This window comes from Hypomesus transpacificus, chromosome 5 (assembly GCF_021917145.1).
Source record: "Hypomesus transpacificus isolate Combined female chromosome 5, fHypTra1, whole genome shotgun sequence".
Lineage (NCBI taxonomy): Eukaryota > Metazoa > Chordata > Actinopteri > Osmeriformes > Osmeridae > Hypomesus > Hypomesus transpacificus.
In genome coordinates, this window is record NC_061064.1 from 674,645 (window position 1) to 699,437 (window position 24,793).

Sequence of the window (24,793 nt, forward strand, 5' to 3'; positions counted from 1 at the left end):
CACAACTCCTGACCATCACCATGGAGATCAGAACAGCCCAACTCATCAGCATCACCATGGAGACCACCACAGCCCACTTCCTCACCATCCCCATGGAGACCACCACAATTCAACTCATCACCTTGGAGACCACCATAGCCCAACTCCTGACCATCACCATGGAGACCACCACAGCCCAACTCATCAGCATCACCATGAAGACCACCACAGTCCAACTCCTCACCATCACCATGGAGACCACGACAGTTCAACTCATCATCTTGGAGACCAGCTCAGCCCAACTCCTCACCATCACCATGGAGACCACCACAGCCCAACTCATCAGCATCACCATGAAGACCACCACAGCTCAACTCATCACCATCACCATGGAGACTACCACAGTCCAGCTCATCACCATCACTCTCGAGACCACCATAGCCCATCCTCGCACCATCACCATCGGGGCAACCACAGTCCAACTCATCACCATGGAGACCACAGCCCAACTACTGACCACCACCATGGAGACCACCAAAGCCCAGATCATCACAATCACCATGAAGACCACCACAGTCCAACTCATCACCATCCCCATGGACACCACCACAGCCCAACCCATCACCATGGTGACCACCACAGTTTAACTCATCACCATAAAGAATCCCATCATTCCTCTCCCGCAGAAGCCCATCACCACGCTTACTCCCCCACCAACTCCGAGAACCACCACTCCCATCACCCTGAATCTCCTCACAACCCAACTCATGCCTCACTTGCAACGCAACACCACTCCCACCAACATGACGATCACCACAGTCCAACTCACCACCATCACCATGACGATCACCACAGTCCAACTCACCACCATCACCATGACGATCACCACCAACTGGCAGCACTCATCATGAAGCCAGGCTCTTCCAGCTCCTCCAGTCAGGACGAGCAGCAGGCCAGCTGCAGAGGCTCTGCTTCATCATTACATAAGGTAGAGCTGGCATCAAACTCAATATACATTTGTGTTCCTTCTTTAAATATTGACAACCTATTATTGATTTTGATATTGCACACGCAGGCATGTATTTACGCAATCCTGGCGTGTGACAGTAGCTTTTTTATTGGTTATCCATATTTAATTTACTTTGTGTTTGAATTGGTTCTAGAATCGATCTCAGTTTGTTAATTTCATATTATGTCTTGTTTTTCAGACACAGGATAAAGCCTCTGAGATAAAAGGAATAATGTAAGTTTGTTTTAAATCATTAATCTTTATTTGTCTGGGTCTGGCCAATTAAATAAAGTAAGAACAAATGATTTAACATTCATCACCTCAGGGGTTCACTGGAGTGCACAGCAGCGACTCACAAAAGTCATTTTCTCGTCCCTCCTTCCTCTCAGGATGCTTCAGGAGCAAAACCAGGAGCTGCATCACAGTCTTCTGCAGACGGCCATGAGGATGGAGTGCATGGGAGAGGAGTTCAAGAGCAGTCACGAGCTCCTGGAGTCAGAACTGCAGAGGACCCACGTGGAGCTGAGCAGCCTGCTAGATAAATTCAAAAGGTCAGAGCTCAGTGGAGGGAATAGCTTAGTGGTTAGAGCATTTGATTGTAGATCAAGAGGTCACAGGTTAATCACTGTTGCATTATATGAAAAAAGTGGACTAAATTAATCTTTTTTTTACTATTATTATCAAAGTGAACTATAGATGTAACAGCATAGATAAAACACATAAGAGTTTTGAGACAAGAATCAATGCAGCAAACCAGTACTGTCATAAAATACCACAATATTACTTCAGATGTACTTTGTTGTCCCTAACACATTGCCTGTCTGTCTGCATCCACAGACTCCAGGATAACTATTCCTCCACCCAACAGACCAACAATCTCCTGGAGCGTAAACTGCATTCAGTGGTGAGCCAGCAGTGAATCATTTTCTTTATTCATATCTCCAGATTTCCCATCATGTAAATCAGTTCTTTCCGTGGAACCCTGTATAATCTGTGAAGTTTCCTTCCGTGGAACATGGTTTCTTATGTGAAACCGACTCTATTTTAGGAACCGGTTCTCCCTGTGAAGTTTCCCTCCGTGTGTTCTGCAGGCTCAGAACATGGATGGGGAACGTGAGCGTCTCAATCAGCGCATCTTGGTCCTCACGGATCAGCTGGCCAAAGCCAGGATCACCATCCACAGCATGGAGAGCATACACGTGAGAACGCCCTCCCCTCCTCCTGACCAACACAGCTAGCTGAAACAAGAGACAACCCAGAACGCGTGGAGCGGCAAAGTACAAAGACACACACACACACAGTAGATGTTAGTTAACAGCAAAACGAGTTGAAGTGATGGAACCTGTGATCCTGGCCTGCTTGTCTTTGTCGACTGTTGAACTGTTGATTGGCTTATTGAAAATCAAATCGGATTAATTTGATTTCAGATGGAGTCTGGGTGGTCACACTGTTGACAATCTGTTGTGGTTTGACCTTTTCTGGTCAAATGATGAGTGAATGCACTGTGTTGCTTTGCACTGTGCCTGGTAAATACAGACTGTTCCTTGATTCTAACCACCAAAACACTGTTATAACTACACTCTGATGCTTGAAGGGTCCCACTTTGTATGTGCACTATTTGTATGTCGCTTTGGATAAAGGCGTGAGCTAAATGAATAAAATGTTAACTGTAATGAATGGATTTATCCCCCCTCCCCCTTAGGTAACGCCAGTCCTGCAGGAAGCCCTTGAAAAGCATTTCCAGTCCGATTCCATCAATCAATTTGTCATCCCTGTGGCCCCTCCTCCACCTCAGTTCATGGACGGCCGTAACTATGGAAAGGTCATGGCGATGGGCGAGGACCAATACCTGGGACCTGTTCCAGAGGAAGAGGAGTCTGATTGGTCAGAAATGGGGGAAGAGGCTCCTCGGTGTGGGTTGCGGGGGTCAGGTGTTGGTTTCCATGGGAACACCGCATTTTTACCCTGGAGGCAGGCGCAAGGCCACTGGGCGGGTCAGGGGGAGGGCGACACTGACAGCGAGTCTGGGAGTGAAGATGTCGTCAAACAAAACCCTCCGACCTCCCTGAAGATACCACACCTCCAGTTCACCATGCACCCTGAGAGTGCCCCAGGCCCAGGGACGGAGGGGTGCTCCGCCGGCTCCAACAGCCCGCCCGCCAGTCTGAAATGCGAGGGAGGGTACAGGGTCTCCACCATCCGACGACTAGGCTCCCCTGTCCGCGTGCTGTCGGCCAGCCTGGAGGAGATCTCCATGGGCAGAGCCCCACATCACCGCCCGGGGGAGCAGGGCCTGCTGAGGGGCACGGAGGCCATGCTGGACCTCCACCACCCCGAGGAAGGAGCCATGGAAGACTTTGACGACGACGAGATCATCCACAACTGGAGGACCAGGGGAGACCGGGGCCTGGGGGGAGAGGGAGGGCTGGAGGTCAGGGAGGCGGAGGACGGGACCAACCTAGTCAGCCTGCAGTCGGCCCAGAGGATGCTCAACCACTTCATCTCCCAGCTGCAGCCCGGGGAGGGGGGCGGGGAGGAGCGGGGCCGGGGGGGGGAGGAGTGCGGCTGGATAGGGGGAGTCTCAGACGAGGTGTTGAACGGGGAGAGGACGCAGCTGTGACACAGGGTCACGCCGGGCAGCAGGTTCTTCTCATTCGCGGAATAAAACGTAGGAAAAGTGATTTCTTTATTTTTAACTAACCTTCACAATTGGTGTCTGGGCGTGAAGATAACACAGGGGGGGTCTAATTAGCTGCATGGCTGAGAGAGTTTCACAGAGCCGAACGCCGCTCAGGGAAAAAAGATGGTATTTCTAACCCTTATCGAGCCGACAGTTGAGCCCTTGCAAAGATCTGTAAACTTAGGCTGGCCGTGTAAGAGATCCTGATCTCCGCTCTGTTTTGGCTCCATTCTCCATCAAAGATGTGTCTTAAGGTTTTCTTTAGAGCAGTATGCAGAGAGCAGCTTTGAAGTCCTCCTGAGGTAACATCAAACAAAAGGCTCGTCTCTTTGATTCCTCTTCTCTCCACTTGCGGCTCCTGTCCTATAATTCAGTCTTATCTCATCGTAGCCAGAGACCAAGCCTCCCTCCCGTCTCTGTCTCCCAGATAACAAGCCCCTTTGAGGAGCTCTCGTGAGTACTTCTAGATATTGGTGTGTGTTTTTGCCAGGATCCATTTTTGTTGAAGAGAGAGGAGAGGACTTCTCTGCACAGACTGTGTTTGTTCTGTAGTGGGCTGTTCAACCAGCGCTAGATACGCCTGTGAACTTCTTGGTACAGTCTCTGTTTCTCAATGTACATGCCCAACGAGAAAAAGAGAATGCTTCAATCTAATGAAAACGCATTAATTGAGAACTTAATGTGTTTGTTATTTGAATCTTTTTTTCTTTTCTCTTTAATTGGAATTGTACTTGAAATGTACTGATTTGGTATATTTACAAACTTATGGACACATTTAATATATGTAAGTATGTTTGTATTTTACAAACCTTACTTTGTAAGGACACTTCCAGTATAATATGTTTTCGGCTTGGGTATGTCTTTACATTTTATTTATTAATTTAGCAGAGACTTTCATCGAAAGCTACACCTGACATGTACATAAACAGCGTCTTCTAAACAAACATCATGGATAGATCTAGACTGGGCTGAGTTCCCAGAGTCAATGTCTTGTCAGTAGACCTGAAATGTTCTCTCATTGAGGTACCTCCATCACGTTAGCTGGGATAAGAGTACACCATGTTACATTTAGTCATTTAGCAGACGCTCGTATCCAGAGCGACTTACAGTAAGTACATTCCCCCCGAGGCAAGTAGGGTGAAGTGCCTTGTCATTTTGACAACGTCATTTTGCACGGCGGGAAATCGATCCGGCAACCTTCTGATTACTAGCCCGACTCCCTCACCGTTCAGCCATTTGACTCCCATCTGTCTGTCAGGGCCTGCCTGTGCGTCCAAGGTTAACATGATGCAGGGTCAACGAGAGACACATTCACACGGGTCCCAGGTGTTTTGGTGCATGATTCCATCTGATAGAAAGATAAGGTTTAATCTTTGAGTGCTTGTTTAAATGTACAGAAAAAAAACTGAAACCTTTATTCACTTCATATTTCAACGCATGCAAATTGTAATTTTGTTTTAGCTACCTACGTAACTGTATTTACCCGTTGCGATCCCACATTAACCACCTACTGTATTTGATATAACCAAGGGCGTTGAGAAATAGATTTAAATATTTGTCAAATGTATAGAAATGTGTAATATAAGTGCATACTGCCTACCTACCCTCAGTCTTTACCTATATGATGAGATCTGAATAAAGTTGACCATTTATTCCTGTATGGCGTTTGTCATTAAGGATTAACATTGTCATTATTTATGTATTTATTTCTAGACACATGAGATGTAGTTGTTCAGTATATTAAAACTGTTAAACTGTCTAATTATTCTTAACGATTCCGTATGTACTTGCCATGTATGCATCTTTTAAAACCAATAAAACAAAAATGACAAAATCATCCCCGTTGTCTTTGATGTTGTCTGAACTCGTCTTCTCCGTTGCGATGAGTTTGGTGAGGTTTTGTTGTCGACCAGCAGATGGCAGTCTGTTTCAAGGTACAGTGTTGTAGTACCCTGCACAATGAACATTTACACTTAGGATTGGTCTTGGGGACGCATTGCTGTATAATGCATTCACTAAAAGGAAAGATTACACAGTACAGCAATATAAAGAAACAGATACAAGAAAACAGTGAACCGGGGTAGCAGTAGAGGGTTTAGAGACCAGGCAGAACCAGCCAAGGACTAGACAGAAAGCTGGAGGCCATGGATAGTTATCCACGTTGGAGGCTTAAACTCACCTCACTGAGCCTCTTCCAGGAGCTTTGCTGGAGATTATCCACACTTTCCCTCTTTACTTCCCTCCCCTTCTCCAGCACGGCTTCATTAAACTGAAGAGGAGCTATGGGAAATGGTTTGGAACAGAGTATTAAAATCAGGAGATGTGCACTCCAGTCCTGCATTTCTTCATCTCCCATAGTCACCGTTCAGGGAAAGATTGATTCCGTCATTAAGTCTTTCAATTGAAATGTTCCTGTCATCGAGTTGTTCATCTCGAACCGCGTCCACTGGTTGAGGATGATCTTGATATGTGAAATACATCTGAAAGCATCTCTACATACAGTTTTACAAACATAACAGTACCTGTGTGTCATGTGACTTGTCCGTCTACCTGTCAGGTTCAATTTGATGTGTCAGAGCTCATCCAGGCATCACACCTGGAGTGTGAGTGTCGCAGGCTTTGCTGAGCTGACAATGGCCCAGATTCCCATTGGGAAGGTCACTTTAATTGGATAGGTCACTTTAATTGGATAGGTGAGGATTACTAGTAAGACCCAGTACACGTCCAGAGCTGGCCCAACCCAGTGTGTCTCACCCAAGCATGGGCACACAGGTGCAAAGACAGAGGACAGAGGTCTGAGGGGGGTGGACTTCTAGACTTATTTTGAACACTTTTTAGGGGGATCAATCACATGAACTTTGACACCACCACAAGAAAACCAGGAAATACAGTTTGGAATACTTAACAGGCGACTCTGTTCTAAATTCTACTTCTTCCACTACATCATTTCATCCTTATTCGTCATCGCTTTTGGATGCCACTTCTTTTTTTTTCACTGGAAAAAAACAGAACCTTCTCTTTGAAGAACTAAACTTCTGCAACTTCTTTTGCTTCCTGTACGTTTACGCTTCCAAATCGATTTTTGTTCCCTGACCATACTTCTGTCTTCCCTCTCCAAGCAATCCTCCTCAATCCAGCCTCCGCAGTCTCATCCATCCCCTCAGACCCTCTCAGTTTCCCCCCCCTGACCCTCGGACACCCCCGAGGAACCCAACGCCAACATGGTGCTGATGAAGATGGCGTTTCCCTTTGAGAAGAGGGTGAAGCTGGCCCAGGGGCTGTGGCTGCTGTCCTGGTTCGCCACCCTGGCTGGAGCCTTAACCTTCACACTGGGATGCTTCCTTAAGACGGAACTACGCCGGAGGGCGGAGGTACCCTGCAAACTCTCACACACATTTACAAACACACTAAGAAATGTACGGACACGTGCCATTAAAAATGTACAGACTCACACCTGTACACGCGTAGCACACACTCAAACACAGACTCACACACAAACTTCTAGACTTGAAAATACTTCAGGGGTCTAGTCTGTGTTTTAGGAGTACTCCCATGTGGTACTGTACCTCAAGTACATCAAATATTCAGAATCTCGTCTTCTATTTGAGTTCTGAATCTCAGTACTGGAATTGTCTGAAAGTCCTCTGCAATATTTTATGAGATTTGAAAAGCACTTTTGTTGTTTGTTTAGTTTCTCTTCAGACAATGAAGCGCATTGGGAAATAAGTTTCACAAAGCGCAGTGTTTATGCTGAATAGATATGAAAGGGAGACAACTGATCTCCTTGTGCCTGTGAGAATATGATGCACAGAGTGATAATAGGGATTAGATGGGAGTCAGATGGCTGAGTGGTGAGGGAGTCGGGCTAGTAATCAGAAGGTTGCCGGATCGATTCCCCGCCCCGCCAATATGACGTTGTGTCCTTGGGCAAGGCACTTCACCCTACTTGCCTCGGGGGGAATGTCCCTGTACTTACTGTAAGTCGCTCTGGATAAGAGCGTCTGCTAAATGACTAAATGTAAATGTAGATGGCTGAGCGGTTAGGGAGTCGGACTATTAATCAGAAGGTTGTTGGTTCGATTTCCGGCTGTGCAAAATGACGATGTGTCGTTAGGCAAGACACTTCACCCTACTTGCCTCGGGGGGGAATGTCTCTGTACTTACTGTAAGTCAATGACTAAATGTAATGTAATTAGGAACAATCTTGGAAATGAATTAACCTAAATGAAATGATCAGGTGACTAATGGCTAATCCAACCAATGGTGCATTGGACTTCTAGGCAGCCATGAGTACAAGAATAACTAGCCATGGGGCCCCATCGACCTGTACACGTGTGACATAAACTGAAACACTGTGTCTGTGCATGGATCAAGATGATGAATTGTTGAAACTGTGTGGTCTTTAGAGAGGGTAGACAGCCTGAGCTGTTGGATGTGACTCATGATTCATCTAAACCCTTCTCCGCAATTCATAATGTCTAATCGTTACCAACACAATTCCACTGAGCTTTTCGATTTCACTCCCTCGTCTATTACAGTCCTGACAAAAAAATATGAAAAAGAAATGACATCGAGATTATTGCATTGATAATGTGACACGTTTTGCTCAAAGGGGGTATTTTGCGAGCACGTTCTGGGATACTGAATCAAATAATGAGAGGTGGGAACGTCGTCGTGCAGTTTTGACGCATAACCAATGCATAGCGTCTGTCTACAGGTGATGGATAACACCGAGATCCACGCTGTGCCCAACACCCTCATGATTGTGGGCCTGGCGTCTCTGGGCATCAACTACTTTGCTGGCCGCATCTGTCAGGTGAGGGGAAATCTTTGCCTTGCCCTGGACTCCAAGTCACGTGCAGGTGAAGATACAGGCCTCATCTGATCTGTTCAGGTTTGGGGCTTGAGATGGATCCAGACCTCTGACAGTAAAGGAATGCTGTTTTTATGGAGAATAACTGATTGAAGTTGATCAATTTCTTAACCAAAATGCTTATTATTTAATGTATTTTCTATGTTCAAGTACATCCTTTTATGTAACACTGATATTTGTCAGAGAAGTGACATCACACCATTGCTGTGAGCCTTCTCTCCATGCTTGATTAAACTCTAAATGATCTCACCACTGTATCCACTGAGTCTTGAACATCATTGAACCCCGACAGGACGCCCTGGACGCCGGTCGATTCCCGCGCTGGAAGAGCTTCCTGCAGCCGTTTTTCGGCGTGTCTATTTTCTTCAGCTTCCTCATGTTGATGGCAGTGATCATGAGCTACGCCATGAAGGGCAACCTGGAATCCTCCCTGAAGATAGGCCTGAAGAACGGCATCCGCTTCTACAAGGACACCGACACCCCCGGAAGATGCTTCCAGAAGCAGACCATCGACCGGCTGCAGATGGAGTTCCGTTGCTGTGGGAACAATGACTACAGGGACTGGTTCGAGGTCCAGTGGATTAGCAACCGGTACCTGGACTTCAGCTCCAAGGAAGTGAAGGAGTGAGTGAAGCATGAAGGAGGAGGATGGGAAAGGCAGCGGGGGGGAGGAAGGGGGGCTGGGGTGGAGTGAAGTTGTGAACTCTCCTCTCCTTTTTTTCCTCCCCTTCTCTTCCTCTCCATCTCTTTCCTCCTCTTTCTGTCTTCCTCTCCATCTCTTTCCTCCTCTTTCTGTCTTCCTCTCCATCTCTTTCCTCCTCTTTCTGTCTTCCTCTCCAGCCGCATCAAGAGCAACGTGGACGGCCGCTACCTTGTGGATGGGGTCCCGTTCAGCTGCTGCAATCCCAGCTCCCCTCGGCCCTGCATCCAGAACCGGCTCACCAACAACTCAGCCCACTACAACTACGAACACCAGACCGAGGAGCTCAACCTCTACATCCGAGGCTGCAGGGAGGCCCTGGTCAACTACTACATGGGCCTGATGAACACCATTGGGGCTGTGGTGCTGTCTGTCTTCCTGATTCAGGTACTGTGCAGTCATTAGACAGGGTGTGAAAGTAGATGTGGTCTTGTGTGGTACTGTGAGGTTTAAGGGATGTTCAGGCTGGACATCTGGATTGGCTGATGTTTGAGTGGTGGCGATTTCAAAGTAAGGTTGTGTGAGGTTCGATTTTGAGATATATGTCCTACGTGTGTTCAATCTCTTCATCCTCCCTTTTCCTCCTCAATGTCTTCCTCCTCTCACCCCACCTCCTCTTCTTCCTCCACCTCTTCTACATTTCCATTTATTTCCCCTCCCCTTCTCCTCCCTTGATCATTTTTCTATTCCACCTTCTCCTCCTTCTTCTTCCTCCCTCCCCTCCTCCTCCTCCTTCCTCCCTCCTCCCCTCCTCCTCTACCTCTTCCTCCCTCCCTCCCCTCCTCCTCCTCCACCTCTTCCTCTTCTTCCCTCCCCTCCTCCTCCTCCTCCCTCCCTCCTCTACCTCCTCTTCCTCCTCCTCCTCTCCAGGCGTCTGTGATCGTGAGCCTGCGGTACCTGCAGACTTCCATGGAGGCCGTGGCTGGGCAGGAGAACACGGAGATTGAGACCGAGGGCTACCTGCTGGAGAAAGGGCTGAAGGAGACCTTCATGGAGTACATGAACCCCGTGCTGACCCTCCTCATGCTCAACCAGGTGTCCAGCGAAGAAGGGGCGGGCGGGGTGGAGGCTGGGACTAGCAGCTAAAGAAGAAATGTCTAGAGGGTTCCAACAGGTTGTCAAGGGGACACAGATGGCACGGTTGACAGTCTGCACTTGGCAACACAGTAAATAAAATGAATCATGTATTTCTATGACATCCCATTCCTTTCAGATACTGGTAATTGTACGTATATGACTTGTGTTGCTCTGAAATGAAGGAGCTGAATCCTGTAATCTGTTTCAGTTGCACTTGAGAGCATATATATTTTTGTATCAGTCATCAGTATCACTATCAGTTATCAGAGTAAGATACAAAGTATTACCAAAAACACTTGGACAAGGATTCATACCACCGAGGTCGATTATATTCACATTTAAGTAGATAAGACACACATAACACACAGGCTTACATAATAAACAGTAATCTCACTCCAAACCCAAATAATTTCCTCTATGACTGATAGACTTGTTAGACTTGTTAAGTTGAACAGTCTAAAAAATTCTGATTGGTACATGTTTCCTTTTAAGGTACAATGAGATACAATGTTCATTGACCACATTTTTACTTTGTTTTACCAGCTCAATGATTAAGTTAAGACGGATACAATGTTGATCACATGAAACTCATTACCTGCAATGAGTTCACCAGTGTATTGCTCAGAAGAATACAGCAGAAGTATGACTGAAGCTCCAAAAACAGATAATTAAACATTTATGGTGTGTTACCCATTTTTTTTCTTTTTTAAAAATATATAAAATAATAATATAAAATGCAAACAGCAGTGTAACGCTGACTATAGAGAGACAATGCTGAATGCTCTGCTACGTAACCCTCAGTTAAAGGACATACTACACTGCACTGCACTACCTACTACGACAGAAAACCTATTAAAGTTGAAAGTTTTTAATTGCTTCGTGGGATTTTGTCACTTTGTTGTCTGTGACTCCCAAGCCTTTCACACCCTACACACACATCCTCTACTAACAAGCTCTCTATCTCTTTCTCCCATCTCTCATTCTGCTCATGACACGCTCTCCTCCCATCGTTTCTCTGGGCCTCGCTAGCTGCATGAGTGTGCGCGGGGGGACTGGGATTACGGAGGCTGGTGACTGATGTGTGTCATGCAGTGGAAGCTGTGAGCAGGTCTGGGAGGATTGTCCTCTGTCCTGACACCTTTCAAAGTGCTGCTTATCCCAGACATTAATGCAGCGAACTGCTGACCTAGCAGTCGTGGAGCTGCTTACACGGTAAAGTCGGCAACGGGCTGACATGGACACTCACTGGCTGCTGCTCTACTCACTGTCAATCATCTTCAACTGTGGTTACAGTTTGTTTACAGTGACACACTTTGACATATCCCAGCTGTGAAGCATTGAGTTAAGGATTTTAGATAATGAGGAAAGGACTACATTTAAATATATCTAAATGTGTTATATATTAATAAATGAGGTATGGAGGGAGGGGGAAAGTTGTTGAGAGGAATGCAGTGTATGTGAGGCGATGGCAGGTCAGCATTTGATGTTGGTGTTGTAGGACAATTGTAATCTCGTTAAGTCATGGACCTTAAACAAACAGTAGGTGAGGAGGAAGAATGTTTGAAATTTGTGTTCCAAGTTTGAGACATTTGTTTAATACTTTTAATAATAAATATAGTTCTGATGAGTCTACGTTATGGGACAGTTTGATATAATGACAGTGAATTCAAACACGGACTTATTGAATAAGTTATTCGCACTTTTGCAGTTGGTGATACCTTTACGGCGATAACAGAATCGCAAATAGGCTACCAATACTTAAGCCTACATATCACGACCCGTCGACTGTACCAATTGACAGAATGCTATATAATTACTACAGGGTGCTGTCCCACAGTTTTCTAGATTCGAAAGTGCTTGGCAAACTGTGCCAATGAGGCATCCGTACAACATAGTCCTCAAACTCAAACCTGTCTAGCTCACTAGCTAGCTACGATACACATCTGCCAACTAGCCCACTGCTACTTTTCAGTCAGCAATTATAGCGCTAAATGAAAATGCTACTAAAATATGGAGTGTATCGATTTTACATTTAGGTATACATCCTCTTATCCGGACGAAATAAGAAAATAAAGTGAATCTCGAAATGCCACTGGGAAAGGACAACAGCACTGTAAATTGATAAACAGACAACTGCTGGTTAGAGAGCTAGCTAAACTGCGATTTGTACCAAGTAGTACTAGCTAGTGTCACTGCTAGCAACAAAGTTACTGTAGTCTAGTGTGGCACAAAGCTTGTTCCTTGTATATTATTGGAAAAACAGCTAAGGCGGGTAGACTCAGTTTCTGAGTAAATAGCTATAGGCGTAGCTAGTACTATTAGCTAGAGTAGCTCATTTACCGCGTTCCCTGGCCTTACAAACGTTACGGGTTTAGATATATCAATTCAGGCCAAAACGCAGTATTCTCGGATAGCACAGATTGATGTTATTAGTTTGCTAGCCAACAATGTTAGATGGTATAGCTAACAGCTACAATGCATTCTAACGTCGGTAGACTAGCTAACTTTGACGTTACAGCTCGTTTGACAGGTATAACGCGTTAGCATCAACAGATTGTTTTACTAGGACGTAAAATCCACCGATTGCTACATACATTGTTTTATTAGCAGAACTACTAACGCTAAAGGATAGCTAGACACTGCCCTATTCTTGCAGACCATTAACTCGCCGACTCTTTCGATTTATGATTTTGGTGGATTTTTATTGGTCGCCAGCCCCCGGACGCCGGAGTGAAAAGCAAAAGATTAGCTAACATCAACAGGATGTCAAAGGGATTACATTTAGAAAACAATACAGCAAAACAATGTTTACAATCATTGTTATAACTCAATACCGCTTTCCGTCAAACTAATACAGATCAACCGATACTTTCTTGGTCTTACTTGGAGCTGTCCACACATCGGTTAATTTAGCATCCACTACTGTAGTTGTTTATTTGAGTGTAAACAACGATTCGGACATTATGTCTGGAGACTGCTCGGACAGTAGTAGTAGCAGCGAGGACTCCGACACAGGGACGCGGAGGAAAGCCTGCACTGTCAAACATGAAATTACGAATGGTAAGTTACTACTGTGTGGGCTACTGCCATTTTTTTTGTCATGTTTAATGAACGAATGACCCGTGTTATTTTGTATTATTGCTAGAGCAATAATTGTATCCATACGTGTTGAGTCGAGCACTGATACTGCGATGTCATCTTTTCATGTTAGCAAACCTAACTGGCCACACGGAGAGAGTGGGGATGGAGAACTTCGAGCTTCTCAAGGTGTTGGGCACAGGAGGTGAGATCTCTTTAACCAAATAAGAGTTAGGCCTACACCCCAAATAACAGGAAGTGGACCTTAAACGTAGATGTTTTCAAGTTACTAACAGCAACAGAGAAATAGACTGTTGCTGTGGTAACCTGTGTTCTCTCTGTCTCGGTCCAGCCTATGGGAAGGTGTTTCTGGTGAGGAAGAATAGTGGACATGATGAAGGGAAGCTGTATGCCATGAAGGTGAGTCGCTCCACGGGGGGCCTCGGGTGACGTCTAAAGGACAGACCTCACCTGGTCCAGTGATGAGTTACTCTGAGCCAACTGTTGAGATGTTAATGTAGCACAGCAGTATTCATTTTTTGCTCATCATGCCTAGTAGCTGAGATGTGGATACTTTGCGGTGGGGCTAGTAAATAAAGGACATTCCTTGATCACAGAATTACAGTTCGAACTATGTACTTCAGGTCTGATCTTCGGCAGTGTATGCACTATTAGTACGTCGCTTTGGATAAAAAAACGTCTGCTAAATGAATAAAATGTGAAATGTAATTTCCAAGGTTCTGAAGAAAGCCGCCATCGTGCAGAAGGCGAAGACAGCCGAGCACACCCGCACTGAGCGTCAGGTGCTGGAGCACATCCGCGAGTCGCCCTTCCTGGTCACCTTGCACTACGCCTTCCAGACCCAGACCAAGCTGCACCTCATCCTGGGTGAGTCCCCGGTGTGACTGACCCAAATATGGAGCCTGGAGGAAACGTGTGTTTTGTTTGTTTGTGAATGTTGGGGTTTTTCTGTTTTGCCTCTGTGTGTTGGTGTTTTCCGTCTATTTTAGTACTCTGCGTGTGTGTTCATTTGCGTGTGTTTGTGTGTGTGGGGGGCGTTTTTAAATAAGTGTGTGTGTGTGTGGTGTGTGTGTAGACTACGTGAGTGGAGGAGAGATGTTCACACACCTGTACCAGCGGGATCACTTCTCCGAGAGCGAGGTCCGGATCTACATCGGAGAGATCATCCTGGCCCTGGAGCATCTGCACAAGGTGGGCATCCCACCTCTCACCTGTGACCTATGACATATGACCTTCACTTCCAGTTCACCCCCACAGCCTCCAATTTGATTAGAAGCGTCTGCTGCTAAATGAATGTAATGTTGGGCTCTGTACGACCTCCTGCTTCCTGTGGACAGCTGGGGATTGTGTACCGGGACATCAAACTAGAGAACATCCTTTTGGACAGCGATGGACATGTGGTGCTGACTGATTTTGGACTCAGCAAAGAGTTTCTGGAAGAGGAGGTGGGTCTTTGTGAATGGTTATCAGGAGTGTGTATGTGTGTGTGGGGGGGGGGGGGGGGGGGGGGGGGGGGGGAGGGGGGGGGAGGGAGGGGTGTTCAGTGCAGTGGAAGGTGAAAGACGGAACAAAATGTCAATCCTGGATGGCCAGTCAAGTTCTTCCTTCCGCGTCTCCTCCATAACAGAAGGAGAGGACGTACTCCTTCTGTGGCACCATAGAGTACATGGCTCCAGAGATCATCAGGGGCAAGTCTGGACATGGCAAGGTAGGACAGGCGTGGCACCCACACATCTGTCATGTGCTGCTGTATGTGTTTTACACTCATAACAGTTCATCAGATTAATAAAATTTAGTTTAAATCGCCCCCAGAGGAATATTTATATTTGATTTCTGACCTCTCTCTCTCTCTCTCCACCCCCCCCCCCCCCCCTTCTCCCTGACCCTTGACCTCTGCCTGACCCCCGTCAGTCTGTTGATTGGTGGAGTCTGGGGATCCTGATGTTTGAGCTCCTGACGGGTGCGTCTCCGTTCACCCTGGAGGGAGAGAGGAACTCCCAGAGCGAGGTGTCCAAGTGAGTCCTGTGTCCCCCTCTCTGTCCATGTCCCTCTGTCAGTCTGCCTGCCTGCCTGCCTGCCTGCCGTCTCCCGTCCCCCCTCTCTGTCATCATCTGGGGCCCCTTATGAGCACCATGACATCTATTGTGGCGCGGTTGATGGGGCCTTTCACCCTTCTCTTTTATGGAACTGCCAGACTATACAAATGTGTATAATAACAGCTGAATTAGTGGCGCTGTATCCCTTTGTGTTAGCCTGATTAAACATTCAGATGGTGCTCTCCTGTCATGTTGTTCATGAGGGTGATGAAAGCTATCTAATGAGTCCCGGGTTATGACTGTCGCTGTTGGCTGTAGGGTCATGTATTAATTTAGCAGACACAATGTACAAGGGGAATTTGAACCTGAGAACTCTTAGTAAGAGAACTCTTACTGGGTGTGCGTTTGAACTCCTAGACCTCTTTCTTGATATGGAGGTAGGTATAGGGGGTAGATTTGATCCTCTTGATCTGGGGGGTATGGGACTCAAGGGGGTTGGAAGTGGATTTGAACCAGCAACACCTTGATCTATAGTCCGATACTCTAACCGCTAAGCTCCCTCTGGCCCTGCCCCCCTGTGGTGTTCCTCCCAGGCGTATCCTGCGCTGCGAGCCTCCCTTCCCCTCCATGATCGGGTCCCTGGCCCAGGACCTGCTGAGGAAGCTGCTGGTCAAGGACCCCCACAAGAGGCTGGGCTCCGGGCCTCGAGGGGCCGAGGACATCAAGGGACATCCCTTCTTCAAGGTGCTCCGCTCTGCATCTCCTCTCCTTCATCAGCCTTCTCTGTTGTTTACACTCATTTCAAACATTTGCAGTCTTAAACACACACACACACACTCCCCTTACCGTGCTGTTATGGTGCGCCTGTAGGGTCTGAATTGGTCGGACCTGGCAGAGAGGAAGCTGGCCAGTCCCTTCAAGCCTGAGCTGAGGAGTGAGCTGGACACTGGGAACTTTGCTGAGGAGTTCACCGGCATGGACCCTGTCTACTCCCCCGCCAGCACCCCTCCCAGCACCGACCGCCTCTTTCAGGTCAGCCTCACACCCAGCACCGCTGTCCTGCCCCAGCACCAATATAGACCAAAGCTAAGCTAATCTTGCCATCCACAGTAATGCATTCAGTTAGCCTAGTCCCATGTTGGTGTCCATGAGAAATGTCTTGAGAAATGAGACCTAGTTCTGGCCTAGGAATGCTCCTGGGCTTAGGGTCGGAGGTCAACCGTGCTCTCTTGTTTCCCAGGGTTACTCGTTTGTGGCTCCCTCCATCCTGTTCAACAAGAACGTGGTGATGGGGGACTTCATGGAAGCCCAGGTGGGGGCTGAGCGCCCCGGCTCCGCCACCGTCCGCCGCAGTGCCATGCTAGAGGTACGTGGCAGCACGGACTGCACATTTGACGTATATATGACAACGGAGCAACCGCGATTGGTGCTACACAACCAAGAGATCTTTCATGTTATTATGAGAGGTGTAACATTGTTTGGGGTTTATTATGAAATTATGGAGAAATTAGACTATTGATCACAGCCCCAGTCCCTGGGATTGGGTTGAATCCAGATCTAGCTCTGACCTGTTTCTGAGCTGCTTCTCGAAATCTCTGCAATCAGAGGAGAGAGAGAGATGTGGACATTTCCTGTTGCATCAGACGTTGAAACATTCGGTTTCCTGTCCCTGACGCATGTGTGGTTTCGCTGTGGTGTCGCCGTGGTGTCGCCGTGGTGTCGCCGTGGTGTTGCCGTGTCTTCCAGGACTCCCAGTTCTTCCTGCAGTACGAGCTCTGCCTCCAGGGGGCGCCGCTGGGGGAGGGCAGCTTCTCCGTCTGCAGGAAGTGTCGACACCGCCCGAGCGGCCAGGAATACGCCGTCAAGATCATCAGTCGAAGGTGAGCGGGGGCGGGGCTGGCGGGGCGCCACGTCAACGATGTACCGCCGTGATTAATGACACCTTTCACACTCCAACGTGTTCTAATGCGTTTTAATGTGTCACTATGACTGCTGGGAAGCAGGAGGGCACTGGGGTGCTGTATTGACCTTTCTTGTTCGTTCATGTCTCTCCTCTGTCTGTCTGTCTGTCTGTCTGTCTGTCTGTCTGTCTGTCTGTCTGTCTGTCTGTCTGTCTCTCCCCTGCCTGTCTGTCTGTCTCTTCCTGGTTCTCCTGTCTGTCTGTCTCTCCCCTGCCTGTCTGTCTCTCCCCTGTCTCTCTGTCTCTCCCCTGCCTCCCTGTCTCTCCCCTGCCTCCCTGTCTGTCTGTCTGTCTGTCTGCCTGTCTGTCTCTCCCCTGCCGGTGTCAGAATGGAGGTGAACACGCAGAGGGAGATAGCAGCCCTGAAACAGTGTGAGGCTCACCCCAACATCGTCAAGCTGCATGAGGTCTACACAGACCAGGTATACAGAGAGAGACACCTGGACATGCCTCAGAGACTGGCTCCACTGTTAGCTCTTAACTAGGAGACTGGATGATTTCATTTTTAATGATTTAATATCTGGTACAGAGAATACAGTTGGGAACTTAAGCAATCATGCAACAACTGACAATTTTCTCATTACTGTTTTGTATTCCCTGCTCTCTCCCTTCCCCCCATCCCCCCCTCCCCCTTTCCTCACTCATCTCTTTCCCTCCTCTTGCCCTCTTTGTTCCCGATTTCCTCGCCCTCTTGTCCTCCTTCCCTCACCTCCCCCCCTCACCTCCCTCCCCCCCTCCCCCCCTCCCCCAGTACCACACCTACCTGGTGATGGAGCTGCTGGCTGGGGGGGAGCTGCTGGAGAGGATCAAGAGGAAGAAGCTGTTTGGTGAGGCTGAGGCCAGCCAGCTGCTGAAGAGCCTGGTGTCAGCGGTTAGCTTCATGCACGAGGCTGGGGTGGTCCACAGGGACCTCAAACCAGAGGTGGGCCCAACCCCTCCCCCCCACACCCCCCCCACACGCGCGCGGCTCATCCACCCGCGCTTTACAGCCCAACCATTACAACCCACTCTCACCCGTCTACTCTCTCAACTCTCTTTGAGTTTCTCTCAACTCGTGTCTCTCTCTCTCTCTCTCTCTCTCTCTCTCTCTCTCTCTCTCTCTCTCTCTCTCTCTCTCTCTCTCTCTCTCTCTCTCTCCCCTTTACATCCCGTCACATTCTCCTCTCTTGTCTCTCCCCTCTCTTCACAGAACGTGCTGTTTGCTGACGAGGGCGAAGACTCGGTTCTGAAGGTGATCGATTTTGGGTTTGCCCGCCTGTGCCCGGCGGGCAGCGCCCCCCTGCAGACCCCGTGCTTCACGCTGCAGTACGCCGCCCCCGAGCTGTTCCACAGCTCCGGCTACGACCAGGCCTGCGACCTCTGGAGCCTGGGGGTCATCCTGGTACGACCCCCCCCCCTCCTCCAGCTCTCATTACCTCCAGTCACAATCATTAACGTGTCAGTGGGGGTGTGTGTGTGTGTGTGTGTGTGTGTGTGGTAATGTGTGTGTGTGTGTGTTCCAGTACACCATGCTGTCAGGCCAGGTGCCCTTCCAGAGTGAGCAGAGGGGGGTGACATCATCGTATGCAGCTGACATCATGCAAAAGATTAAAGAGGGGGACTTCTCATTGGCCGGCGAGGCCTGGAAGGGGGTGTCAGAGGAGGCGAAGGAGCTGGTGAAAGGTACGCAGAGCAGCCAGGAGAGGAGGACCCAGAGCCAGAGGGAGATGGAAATGGTTTATGGTGTTCTTTCAGTCGCTTACATCTCCTACTCTATCTCCCCGTCCTCCCCCTCCTCCATCTCTCTCCCCCTCATCCTCCCCCTCCTCCTCCATCTCCTCCTCCTCCATCTCTCTCCCCCTCCTCCATCTCTCTCCCCCTCCTCCTCCATCTCTCTCCCCCTCCTCCATCTCTCTCCCCCTCCTCCTCCCCTTCCTCCTCCATCTCTCTCCCCCTCCTGCCCCTCCTCCAGGCCTGCTGACGGTGGACCCAGAGAGGCGTCTCAAGCTGTCTGACTTGAGGGAGAACAGCTGGCTGCAGGGGGAGGTCATCACATCCTCCACTCCCCTGTGCACTCCTGACGTCCTGGAGTCCAGTGGGCCCACCGTCCGCACCTACGTCAACGCCACCTACAAGGTACACGCTCAAAACGCACGTGTGTGTGTGTGTGGAGGAGGAAGTTTTGTGTGTGTGTGTGTGTGTAAAACTTTTTACACACACACACACAGGTTTTGGTGTGTGTGCGCAAGCATGTGTGTGGATGAGTCAGCTGTTCGTCTTGTGTCATCCCTGATTGCTTCACAGGGTTCACAGTTTAGCAGACTATTTGATCCAAATCGACATACAGATGGACGTAGACAAAACGCAGGTTCTAACAGTGTTTCGGTTGTCAGTCAAGGAAAGGGTCTGGATGTACCAGGCACAGTGTAAAACGACCACATCTCAGCTACTAGGCACAGTGCAGCAATAACCACATCTCAGCTTCTAGGCACAGTGCAGCAATAACCACATCTCAGCTTCAAGGCACAGTGCAGCAATAACCACATCTCAGCTTCTAGGCACAGTGCAGCAATGACCACATCTCAGCTGCCAGGCACAGTGCAGCTATGACAACTTCAGTGCGTCCAACCTGCTGCTGTGCTCCTGTGTCAGGCTTTCAACCGGGGGAAGAGGGAGGGTTTCTTCCTGAAGAGTGTCGACAACGCCCCGCTCGCCAAACGACGCAAGCTCAAAATGACGAGTACAGGTGTGGAGGCCAGACGGAGCTCCTCTTCATCATCCTCCTCTTCCTCCTCCTCGACCGTCTCGGCAACCAACCTCAAAGCTCCGCCGCACCAAACTGTTCCTCCGAAACAGAGCTAGTCTTGGGAGGGGGAGGAGGAGGAGGAGGAGGAGGGGTGAGAGATAGTGGGAGGAGAAATACAAGCTTGTTCAGTCCGCCAAGAGTTTTCTAGTGTCCAAAGTGAAGCAGTCTCCAAATGACGGAAACTTCCGAAAGAACAAATTTAAAGTCGTCTATTTAAGTGAGACATAAGGGCATTGATGGGTTTACAGCGCTGTTATAAAAAACATTGCTATTAGTGTTTTCACCTTAACACAGTTTGTTTGTATTTACCATCTGCTGTGCTTTTGCACTAAGAGGCAGAAGCATCTTGTCATTTAACGAACCTGAATTTCAGAGCAGTGTTCATAGAGGATATGGATCGATGTGATGGGACTTTACATAGTACTGTACATGTGGTTTAATCACTTTACCAGACCCATGCAGTAGGAGTGAGATCCTGACTGCTTGTTTGGTCTCAGAATGGCGGGTGTGGGTGGGGGGCTGGGGGGGGGGGGCTGGGGGCTGGGGGGGGGGGGGGGGCTGGGGGCTGGTGGTGGGGGGGTCAGGGGGGTCAAGGGGGTTAGCATAGACTCAAGTTCACAACATTAAGGCAGAAAGGGAAGTTACAAGCCATGTGTGAGAACAAGCCATACCCTGCGAAGGCTCTGGAGGTGTCTGTGGAGCTCTGGTGGTGATGTCCTCTCCAGGAAGCAGGCTGGGGCTGGAGACAGGCCCTGGCTTAGCTACACTGAGGCTGGGGAGAGGAGAGGGGATACTGGGCACAGGAGAGGGGGATGGACAGGAGATGGAGAGTGAGGAAAGCTCTATTTCTTCAGTGAGACACAGTAACCTGGTTGGTGTTAAACACCAGCTGACTGGAGCGTGGTGTATCATTCCATTGGGCAGGAGTTCCCAGTGTTGGGTTGTCAGTTGGGAACTGTTGGGTCACTGGTTATCTGGAGTACACCTGAGAGTCTAATTTGATCAATCTGTGTAGTGAACCCGGTTCTGACTCAGTCAGAGAAGACTGTTAAACATGCTTGTGATTCATTCGGTGAAAAGTTTTAAACATGATTGTGACCTAGTCTTAATCATGATTGTGACTCAGTCAGTTAACAGTTTGAATCATTGAATGTCACACTGATGAATTTGAAACTTTTCGTTTTTACTGGATTTGATCAAGTTGTTGATTTTTACCTGGATGTCGCACAAATGTAGTATTTTAATCAGTGATACACATTTCAGCTTTAAACACAGTGATTCTTTCTAGTATTTATTACATTTCCTGGGTTTTGATGTTTCATTTTTTTCTAAAGTTGTGTTTGTGTATTCTTGAGTGGGTGTGCAGTGTTTGTCAGTGTATGAGTGGGTATGCAGTGTTTGTTAGTGTGTGAGTGGGATGTGAATGGGTGTTCTGCATCATTGTTTAGTTACTGTAGTAAGTTGTTTTTCTTAAAAAAAACAAAAAAAACTTTTTAAATACACTTCCTTTATTGGTCACTATACTTACTTTAATGTTGGACTGCGCTTTCATGACTGTTGCTCTTGTTTGTAAAATTTGACTATCGATATACCGTGTTGTCTTTTTGAGATACTTTTGAATGATCTGTATTTCTTTTTTTGGTCTTTTAGCTTGCAAGTTTTTTTTTCGATATTGGAATGCACTGTCAAGTTTTAAGATTGTTTTTATCGGAAGCTTGAAAATATTGTGCGAAATAAATATTGCTTTACAAAATAAAACCTTAGTTTATCTCTTTTAATCAGCTTTAGCAAACTGCGTGGACTGCATCACAGCATAAACAGTGTAGGCGGACACCAACTGTCCTGCAGGGTTTACTCCCTATCACCAGGGGGCAGAAGAGCTGCAGCCCCCCTATAAAACCACTGAAAACCAATGGATCATAGCCTACAATGCAACTGTCATTGAGCCATTAATCAAATGATCCCTGAGTGGATGATTTGCATAGGAAATTGTGATATATTGAGCATGACACAGATGGATATAGATGGAACGCTAAATCAAAACCATTCCATCAATTACAATCAGGTCTTGGAAGTGACCCAAGGCAGGAGCCAGTGGGTGGCAAGTGAATACACGCACGCACACGCACACAGTATCGGTTGAGATCGGTTGAGTCTGTGTGTGGATACACCACTCTTCTTCCACCTTTATGGGAACATGGAAACTATTCCTCTTAGCCACGAGAACAGACCTCACATGCAGACTTTATTGCATTCTTCCACTCAGCTTCTGAATAATTAAACCAGCCGAGAAAGAGACAGAGAGGGGAAGAGCAGCGCTACTAGTGTCAGATGATGTGTCAAGGTTGATTTCATGCCAGATCCTCCACTTTCTACTCCTTCCCATAAAAATTTAATTAGAGCTTTTCCCAAAAAACCCCTTCTATTATTGAGCAGTTAAACATGATTTCTGCTATACAACCCACTCGGAGGCTTGCTGGTCACCCACTTCCACACGCGCCGGTCAGGCAGCAGGAACCGCACAGCTCTTTAGAGGAGCAGGGATCGGCCTTGCCCAAGGTCAGTCTGGTTCTAGGCTGGTGCACACTTATGACACAAAACGCTGCAGTCGCCAACATAAAGGCTGAAGTGTTAGCAGGATGGAGAGGGCATTCGTACGCCCCTCTCTCTCTGCTTGGAAATGTTTCTGTAAGAAACGTTGGATATGAATGAAAACGCTTTATAACGCAAGGACGTTTTACAGTTGATGAAAGCGTAGAAAGTTGTGCGTGTGTGGAGTTTGTGAGGGTGAGCGTGCGTGTCTGTGGGTGCATGTGTGAGTATGTGCGTGTGTGTGTATCAGTGGACGCTTGTGTGGGTGCTTGTGTTTGCGTGTGTGTGCATGTGACTGTGGGGGCATGTGGGTGTGGGGGCATGTAACTGTGTGTGTGTGCATGTGACTGTGTGTATGTGTGCATGTGACTGTATGTGTTTGCGAGTGTGGGTGGTAGTGTCAGGGCCCTTATGCTTTGGGAGATAGCTTACTGAATACTGCATTAGCCAGCTGCCATGTGAACGACAGGAAGTAAGAGTGATCCTTGGCGTTTGTCCCTGTTCCCTCTCTCTCCTCCATCTCCGCTCCTCCTTTGCCTACCATCTCTCTCTACTTCAATCTCTACCCTTTCTCCTCTCGCTAGCTCTTTCTCCCGTCAAGGTCAAGGTAAAAATCAAAAGGTCAAAGTGCTTTATTTATCATGTGCACAGTACAACACAGTTCATTCTGGACAGTGAAATTGTCTTTACAAGCAAGCAAACGGCCCTGTAGAGGCATGAAAGACACATTTTGGGGGAAATATTCATTTGAAATGTTGGTCCCCTCCATTCCTCACACTCCCTCTCTCTCTCTTTCCCTCCCTCTCTCTCTTTCCCTCCCTCTCTACTCCTCCTCCTCCCTCACCCTCTTTATCCCCTGTCCCTAGTCTTCCTCTAATTCTCTTTCCCCCTCTTCCTCTCTCGTTTCCCCTCTACCTCAATGACATTTACACAAGGCACTTTAATATTGCAACAGTCAACATCTGCGAGTAGATCGCAGACATCTGACTCGGTGTGTATATTTATGCACGCACAATCACACACTCACACACTCTCACACTCTCCTCTGTCTCTTCTCTGTCACCCAAGTGAAGATCCACTTCTCACAATGGTTGCTAATAGCTTTAGTGACAACAGATGTTCCATTTGTTTTCATAAAACGTCTTTTGTGTTCCTGAACGTCTTATGATTATGCAGGATCAATGCTTCATACTGAAGTTGATGCTGAGAACAAGACTGCCAAAAAATGCGTCAATTGTTTTGTGCGTGTCTATGTGTGTGTGCGTGTGTAGAGGGAAGTGCGTTTGTGTGTGTGTGTGTGTGTACGTGTGTGTGTATGTGTGTGTGTATGTGTGTGTGTGACTGTGACTGTGACTTGTGTTTACTTGAGCTGGCAGCTTCACATTCTCAGTTGGGGGTCCTTGGGCGTTGATTAAATTTATTGTTTAGCCTTTTAACAGATTAGACCCTCTAATTCTACTACTGGGGGCAAATTAATCATTCTCTGACCTTCTAGAGGCCAAGCCTGTTCACTACAATAAACCTGGGAGTTTCAATCGTTGATTGGTCTTTGAAGGGGGAGAACGTTCACGAGTAAAGCTGCTGTGATTCGTCATTGGTGTGAGTCTGCTTAACCAATCACAGCCTTCTGTATGTCTGGGACCCCACAGAAATGTGACAGTTGAATTTAATTTCCTAAAAGTCAATAGGAAAGACTTGATCCTACTATTGGGCTCCCTTTACCCCCTCCCAGCCGCCTCCACCCCCCATCCTCCCCCTACCCCCTCTACCAGCCCCCCAGCCCCCTCTAACCCCCGCCCTCCCCCCTCCCTGACAGCGACAACCTCTCAGACAGGGAATCAGTGCATCGATTCGACGGCTAAAAAGGCATTTTCAATTCACATGCCATTTCAACCCCCTCCCGTCCCTCCCCTCCCCACCCCCTCTGCCCCCTCCCTCGCTTTACTCCAATTCCATTAACCTCGCCCTCCCCTCCGGCACAATCCCTCTTTGCCCTGCTCCCT

The 24,793-nt window shown here is 48.0% G+C and overlaps 3 protein-coding genes across 3 annotated transcripts; all 3 read left to right on the forward strand.

Moving 5' to 3' along the window:
• The first annotated feature begins 842 nt into the window (after positions 1-842).
• Positions 843-2,451, forward strand: si:dkey-273o13.3 (tight junction-associated protein 1). The gene is made up of 5 exons (XM_047020846.1): positions 843-967; positions 1,188-1,222; positions 1,378-1,539; positions 1,826-1,892; positions 2,080-2,451. The coding sequence occupies exons 1-5, from the start codon at positions 887-889 to the stop codon at positions 2,224-2,226; spliced, it is 492 nt and encodes a 163-aa protein (XP_046876802.1). The 5' UTR covers positions 843-886; the 3' UTR covers positions 2,227-2,451.
• Positions 2,452-6,429: 3,978 nt separating this feature from the next.
• rom1a (retinal outer segment membrane protein 1a) lies at positions 6,430-11,023 on the forward strand. Its single transcript, XM_047020590.1, has 5 exons — positions 6,430-7,039; positions 8,386-8,484; positions 8,834-9,165; positions 9,382-9,628; positions 10,112-11,023. The coding sequence occupies exons 1-5, from the start codon at positions 6,890-6,892 to the stop codon at positions 10,325-10,327; spliced, it is 1,044 nt and encodes a 347-aa protein (XP_046876546.1). The 5' UTR covers positions 6,430-6,889; the 3' UTR covers positions 10,328-11,023.
• Positions 11,024-12,210: 1,187 nt separating this feature from the next.
• rps6ka4 (ribosomal protein S6 kinase, polypeptide 4) lies at positions 12,211-20,718 on the forward strand. Its single transcript, XM_047020589.1, has 18 exons — positions 12,211-13,378; positions 13,530-13,601; positions 13,749-13,816; positions 14,134-14,284; positions 14,493-14,608; positions 14,755-14,862; positions 15,045-15,125; positions 15,329-15,432; positions 16,047-16,197; positions 16,324-16,485; positions 16,694-16,819; positions 17,200-17,333; positions 17,742-17,835; positions 18,165-18,335; positions 18,603-18,794; positions 18,916-19,075; positions 19,365-19,528; positions 20,045-20,718. The coding sequence occupies exons 1-18, from the start codon at positions 13,282-13,284 to the stop codon at positions 20,252-20,254; spliced, it is 2,361 nt and encodes a 786-aa protein (XP_046876545.1). The 5' UTR covers positions 12,211-13,281; the 3' UTR covers positions 20,255-20,718.
• The last annotated feature ends 4,075 nt before the right edge of the window (positions 20,719-24,793 follow it).